The sequence below is a fragment of the Muntiacus reevesi genome, chromosome 1, assembly GCF_963930625.1.
Source record: "Muntiacus reevesi chromosome 1, mMunRee1.1, whole genome shotgun sequence".
Classification (NCBI taxonomy): domain Eukaryota; kingdom Metazoa; phylum Chordata; class Mammalia; order Artiodactyla; family Cervidae; genus Muntiacus; species Muntiacus reevesi.
The window spans coordinates 43,126,952-43,134,690 of NC_089249.1; the positions used below are offsets into that span (position 1 = coordinate 43,126,952).

Sequence of the window (7,739 nt, forward strand, 5' to 3'; positions counted from 1 at the left end):
CTTTTTAGGCTGGAATAAGCCCAGGAGTGTCTTACCTCCAAAATGCTTGCACTTTTCATTAAAAACTGTGCAAAGATTCCTAAATCTATCTTATGGCATAACTATTAATGTCCACTCAGGCCTACAGAGTGTGAATTTCCTTATATTAGTGAAGGATATTTAAATTTTAAGTAAGGGGAAAGTAATTCAAGCAAAATTATGGATTACACAAGTGAAAGTTCCAAGGATAAGACCCATTTTATGTGCTGTATTTAGATGAATAAGAAAGCTCTGCCAAGCCCAAAGATAAGTCTTGAAAATCAGCACACTTGTTCTTAACCTCATTAGTAACATTGGAATAAATCTGTCAACTTACCTGACAGAATATGACTCCTATATTCATCTCAAGTAGATAAAGTCTCTATCAATGGTGTTATTTTTTAGTACACTTAACAGCCTTCCCTTCTGTGGTAGGTTAAATACTGGCCCCTCAACAGTCTATATCCTAATCCCTAGAACCTGTGCATAATGTTATGTGCAAGGCAAGGGAGAATTAAGATTGCAGATGGGATTAAAGCTGCTAGTCAACTGACTGAAATGTGGGGAGTGTCCTGGATTATTCTTTGGAATCCCAAAGGTCCTTTTCACTGGAAGAGAGACAGGAGAGTCAGAATGAATGAAGAAGATAGGAAGATGGAACCAGAGATCAGAGGACCATGATTGTTGGCTTCGAAGAAGACAGGCATCCTTGAGCTAAGGGATGCAGCCAGCCTTTAGGGGTTGGAACAGTCTAGGAATGGATTCTCCCCTAAAGCCTCTGGATGGAATCCATACTTACCAACACCTTTCTTTCAGCCCACCTTGATGTTAGCCCAGTGGGACCATTTCAGGCTTCTCAAGAACTATATGGCATCAAATTTGTTTCATTTCAGTTACAAACTTTGTGATAATTTATCACCAGCAATAAGAAATAAATATTACATTTTATAAAAAACGCACTAAATTTTTCACCATTATAACTTGTGGTAGCTATCCAATATAAACCATATTCACACATTATCCAAGCACTTGTTTTCTGTTCATTGTATAAATGTCTTCTGAAAAGGATGACTTAAATTCCAGAATAGTTACCTAGTCATCTCCTGCAGCTAGTTGGCAGATCAATTTCAGTCAGACTGGGCATATTTATCATTTATAGAACTTTTTTTTATACATTGAACCAATTGCTTGACTGTTTCATTAATCAAACTTCTGCTCTGAAATTTATCTGGCAGATTGATTAAACTCTTTAATTTCAAGCAACCCATTCCACAATCTCCAGTCTCAACAGTTGTGGCCCCTCAGTTTTCATTTCAATCCCAAAGAAGTGCAGTGCCAAAGGATGTTCAAACTACTGCATGATTGTACTCATTTCACAAGCTAGCAAGGTAATGCTCAAAATCCTTCAAACTAGTCTTCAACAGTACATGAACCAGGAACCTCCAGATGTACAAGCTGGATGTAAAAAAAGCAGAGGAACCAGAGATCAAATTGCCAACATTCGTTGGATCATAGAGAAAGCAAGTCAATTCCAGAAAAATATCACAGACACTATCCATCTCTTCTGAAAACTGAAAGAGTAATGTACTTGCCCCTTCAATATCACAGAAATAATCAACCCCAAACTTTCCAACTACAAACACTGAAAAACTCAGATGTCTATCTCTACTTACACTACTTTCTTTTCTTGCCACTCTGTTAAAACTCTTCTTTCAATTCCACTAACTCAAATTTATGTGAAAGAAATACTGGACACCTGTTAGCAACATGGCCACATAAAATATCTGTTACGTGGGGAAGAAGAGGGCAAGAAAAACCATTATGAGGTTTTGGTGTTATTTCAAGAACATACTGGAAATCATCAGGAATTTTAACTAGGTGAACCAGAGGGTAGAAAGATAGAGAGGGAAAGAATAATATCAATGGTGGTGGTTTCTATTCTCTTCATGAATATTTGCATTTAAATATAGTTACACAGTTTCTCCCCTAAAATCAAAACATAACTGTACTAACAATTACTCTGCATTCTTTGGACATTTCTTTTGAAACTACTTATCTCTTCTCTATATTTTTTATGCTTGACTAGTGAATTCTAGTTTTGATTTTTAAAAATTTAATTGCTTTAGGATCTTATTGAAAAGACTTGTGAGCATTCTTCTAGGTTTCTTTTGGTTTTGCTTCAAGTGAGAAAATCCACTTGTAGCCTCTGTATCATGAATTATACAACAAGCTTTAAGTTTTCAACCTGTTTTGCTTTTTTTTTTAATGTGAGTGGAAATTCTGAAAACTGGTACCAGGATGCAACAACCCAGGGTCAAAAAGAATATTGCAAATCAGTGCAAGTTACTCTTACTCACATTTGCATGAAAATCAAATGGAATTCAGCCTTTCAATCCTTAGCAGAGCTGGAGGGTTATTGTATATGTTGTGCTGTGTTTAGTTGCTCAACCAACTCTTTTTTTTTTCATTAATTTTTCTTAGTTGGAGGCTAATTACTCTTTAAGACCGCATGGATTGTAGCCTGCCAGCCTCCTCTGTCCATGGGGATTCTCCAGACAAGAAAACTGGGGTGGTTGACCATGCCCTCCTCCAGGGGATCTTCCCAACCCAGGGAGCGAACTCAGGTCTCCCACATTGCAGGCGGGTTTGTCTGAGCCACCACTGTATATGTTAGCACTACTATTTGCAAGAAGCAATAACACATGTGTTAATACAGATTTTGTCACCCACAGCATGCCTGAAGGGTTTCTAGATTAAAACAGTACAATGAAGCATTAGGGATGTATTAGGGAACCTGATGTCACAAAACCATTGACCAAAATCGCCAACCCTGTTGAGGCACAGTAATGACCACTTGCATGAGTTATCTCACAACAGGAGGTCCAGATAAGGAACAGGAAATTAATACAGATGTTTTGCCATAATATGTTTGAAGGATTTTTAGATTAAAACTCTTCGTTAAAGCATCACGTATGTGCCATATTGTACAAGATATGGAAGAAAGTGAAGCAAACTATTAATTGTACCTTAGGGATTAGGATTTTTTTCTCTTTAGGAATTTCAGTTGATTTGCAGAGTATTGTTGCTGATGATTGAATTAGGAGACTTCATTGTAGATATTTTTGGAAATTGAGAGTATTCTTGAATTAGATTAGTTAAAAGCTCACATATCAGATTACCTTGGGTGACTCTATCCTAAGGAATTTATCTCAAGAATTAGTTTTATTGAAGACTATTTGTGAATTTTTTAGAAAAAAATGCTTTCTACTGTTTTTTTAACCACTTCTATATTCCAATGCTAAACTAGGGAAATAATTCTTTTTCCTTGCACATGGACTACTTATTTGACTTTTATTTGTGTGACACTTAAAGAAAATATGTTAGTTATTATATCTGATGTCTTGCAGTTTTTAATTCCTACCATCTGTAAGATCCATTCTCACTCATACTCTTAAATGTGTGTTAATATAAAATATACAAAATCTTATAATTCTTCTGTTGTGTATTTTACCTTCTCATGCATTACACTTTATCATTTCTGGGGTGGGAGTTAAGTGTGATTGTAGGTTGAAGCCCTAAGAGGACAAAGAAGAGGTAGGGATGTATCTTGAGGAGGGTCAGCATTCTTCCATAACACATCCAATTTAGGAGAAGTCACCACGGTTTTTCTGGAGAGGGAGGACTAATCTTCTCAGTGAGGGGAGAAAGGATGATTCATCCGACAAAGGAGGATCAGTAGAATTGAAGGGTTTAGGGTCCTCCAGATTCTTTGACATCTGCCCTTACATCCCCAATAAAACTTCTAGGGTCTCGCACATGAACCCTGTGTCAGTTTAGATGCAACCAGATAGTAGGAATATAAGAGAGGGACACTCTTATTCAAAGATCTCATTTAAGGCCTGATATGTCACCTGTAGCTCCATGATCTTGATGTAACTTGAGCAAACTGTATAAATTCTATAATCTCAGGTTACACATTTTTTTCAAAACAGAATATTCTTCAATTTCTACTAAATGATATTTTTTAAGAAGCAAGTCTGATTTCAGTGACAAAAAGTCCTTGTAATATAGGCACATATTTAGAGAATATTGATTATCATCACTGTAATCATCAAAATAAAAATATTCTGGTTAAAATATATTTACTTTAAACTTAAATACTGAGATTCTTCTGTACCAACTTTTTTCCAAAAGTTATGAATTCTAAGCAGTCACCTACCTTCCTTCAGTCTAGGTAAAGTTCAATTATTGGTTCTTTTTATGTGTCTTCTCGGAGAAGGCAATGGCGACTCACTCCAGTACTCTTGCCTGGCAAATCCCATGGATGGAGGAGCCTGGCAGACTGCAGGCGATGGGGTCGCTAAGAGTCGGACACGACTGATAGAACTTCACTTTCACTTTTCACTTCCATGCATTGGAGAAGGAAATGGCAACCCACTCCAGTGTTGTTGCCTGGAGAATCCCAGGGACCGGGGAGCCTGGTGGGCTGCCGTCTATGGGGTCGCACAGAGTCAGACATGACTGAAGCGACTTAGCAGCAGCAGCAGCAGCGTGTGTCTTCTGGTCCTATAGTCAAATGATATTGCTGATTATGACGGTGATGATAAAATTTCATCCCTACATTCAGTTTTCTACAACAATTTAAATTCTGCAAATGACTCTGTAAACATGGAGGGTTTCATGCTTTTTTTGTGCATTTTAGGGAACGGCAGAGGTGAAACACTGGAAGGCATTAACATCTATGCAAAGTAAATTCTCTTCTTTCACAAATACAACATGAAAAGATACAGCAGATATTACTATAAAAGAAGAAATACCCATACTTGTTGGCAGGGAAATCACATACTGACATTTGAGAGGAAAAGAAATAGTTTTCACAATGTTAGCTGAGGGCCAGTGTGATAGTAGAAGCTTGTGTTTACTGAAATGGAAAGGAAGCCACAATAAAAACAGAAAAGCACCATAAGGCTCTTAATTTTCAACCCCTTAATTCATCAGTAGTGGTATTTTGGATGGGGGTTTTTCACTCAGAAGAAATGTGAAGCACACAGGATTAGGTCTTTTTAGTTTTTTTTTTTTTTTTAAACCTATGAAATTCATAATAGGCATTTGGGGAAATGGATTGATGGGAATAATAAACTGAACCAACTGGGTAAGACACCGGAAAATCAACTTCATTACCCTCATTCTCACCAGTTTATCCATAAACAGAATGTGTTTTTCAATCATGGTACTGATGGATTAATTTCCATAGTGTTCACTGCAGATCTACATAACTTTGGTCAAGCTGGAAAACTTAAAATTCTGTTTTACATTGTGATCAACCACTTCAGTGTCTAGTTTGAAATCTGCCTCAGCATCTTCTATTTCTTGAAGATAGTTACTTTTCCCATCCTATTTTTCTTTGTTTGAAGTGTCACCTTTTGTAATTTCAAGGCAGACTGGGCAAGTAGTTCAGTTTAGTTTCCTAAAATGAGAGATAGATCTCATAGTTCATGGCTTCAGTGATAGGATTCAGTCCCCGGGTGACTGAAAGTAATAGCAGTTGTCCAATATGGCCCCCTTATTCAGCTCCCCATGTTCACCCTTAACTTCACATTTAAAATTTACAAAACGTCACTGATTCCATCTAGGAAAAGACAGTTTTCATCACTATATTAGATGTCCGTTTTGCATTACATATAACCTCAAGGTTCTAGTGATTATGATCCTCGTAATGTTGAATGTAGTTATAACCAAGCTTCACCTGATGGTTAAGGCTTTCCTTGTATATACTACATATTGGGTTTTAAAATTTTCCTCACTAACAACTAAAGTTGATGAACACAAATTATGGAGAGGTTAGACAGGAGAAATTTGCACAATGATAAGTCCTTATTTGCATGCTAGCAAATCAGAATTCATATTTTACTTCAACATTAGTTAAGAAGTAATCCATCCCATTGCAAGGTCACACAGAGTATGAATAGAGTCAATTTGAAATATTAGGAAATAGCAATGTTTTTCATTCAGACAGCAATGAGCTCTTCCAATATTATTTCCTGATGCTTTCCTGCTTGATATTCATCAAAGAGTTTATAAGAAACAGGAACTTCACTGCACATCCAAATCAGCTGCACAAAGAATTTAAGCTCAGAATATTGAAGGAATCACAACAGTGACATTAGACTTGGATTTTTTTGGACATGATAATGTTTATATCAAACATTGTTTCCATTCTCTTAATGACAGAATTTGTTCTGGGAAATTTCGCCAATGGCCTCATAGCACTGGTGAACTGCAATGACTGGATCAAGAGACCGAAGATCTCCTTAGCTGATGGGATTCTCACTGCTCTGGCATTCTGCAGAATTGTTATGCTCTGGGCAATGTTAATAAGTTGGTATGTAATAGTGTATGATCCAACTCTATATAATTCAAAAGTAAAAATTCTTGTTCATGTTGCCTGGACAGTAAGCAACCACTTTAGTAACTGGCTTGCTACTAGCCTCAGTATATTTTATTTGTTGAAGATAGCCAATTTCTCCAGCCTAATTTTTCTTCACCTGAAGTGGAGAGTTAAAAGTGTAGTTCTCATGATGATGTTGGGTACTTCATTGTTCTTGTTTTTTCAAGTTGCAGTGTTAAGCATAGATGAGGCTGTTCAGACAAATGAATATGAAGGAAATACCACTCAGAAGACCAAACTAAGGGACATTTTACATCTTTTAAATGTGACTCTGTTCACGCTAACAAACTTCATACCCTTCACTATGTCCCTGACATCTTTTCTGCTGCTAATCTTCTCCCTGTGTAAACATCTCAGGAAGATGCAGCTCAATGGTAAAGGATCCCAAGATCCCAGCACCAAGGTCCACATAAAAGTCATGCAAACTGTCATCTCCTTTCTTTTCCTGTTTGCTATTTACATTCTGGCTCTAATATTATCAGTTTGGAATTCCAATGAGTTGCAGAAAGAACCGGTCCAAATGCTTTATGATGTTCTTTTAATCATGTATCCTTCAATCCACTCATGTATCTTGATCTGGGGAAACAGGAAATTAACCCAAGCATTTCTGTCATTTCTGTGGCAGCCAAGATGCTGGCTGAAGGAAAGGAAATAGGTGGAAACATATGTCTTTTAGCATAAAATTAAGGGATGAAATCTATAATATTTTATACCTTCTATTGCTGTTTTAAGTATGTATATAAGTGAGTAATGTCTAAAGCTTTATTTAGAAAAGTTCTTTACCTAAGCTTCTTAAAAAAGTGTGTATGCATGTGTTTATGAAAGATAAAAGACCGATAAGATTACCATACTATTAACCAATATATTCCAGATAAGCAATCTAATTTTACAAATATTATGTGAAATGCCTCAGGATTATATAGCTATGCATATTTCACTTATATAGTCTATATACCACTTTTCTGCTGAAAAAATTATGTATATTTATGAATTTTATAGAACTGACATCTTATCTCAGGAAATCATGGCTATTTTTCACTCTAATTGGTATCACAGTGTTTACGTTTTTCTATTTGAGCCTCAAATCATTTGGAATGTAATGGCCTTCAGTTCTGAATCAACATGAAGATGTATATTTGAGATAGATTTTTATCCATCATGATCACTTATTTCATGGTTATTGGAGAATAATTAGCAATATTCTTAAGTAAATATGCTCACAATAAAATTCAAGAAGACCAATCATATTCAGATAAAATTTACATATGTGTAC

General features: G+C 36.2%; 1 protein-coding gene across 1 annotated transcript; it reads left to right on the top strand.

Annotated features, from left to right (window-relative positions):
* The first annotated feature begins 6,203 nt into the window (after window positions 1-6,203).
* Window positions 6,204-7,121, top strand: LOC136166797 (taste receptor type 2 member 31-like). The gene has a single exon (XM_065933666.1). It carries the CDS (start codon window positions 6,204-6,206, stop codon window positions 7,119-7,121), a length of 918 nt encoding a protein of 305 aa, XP_065789738.1.
* Window positions 7,122-7,739: the final 618 nt, after the last annotated feature.

What these genes read in the sequence shown, in the direction of transcription:
- LOC136166797 (XM_065933666.1), top strand. Translation starts at nt 6,204, where the DNA reads ATGATAATGTTTATATCAAACATTGTTTCCATTCTCTTAATGACAGAA.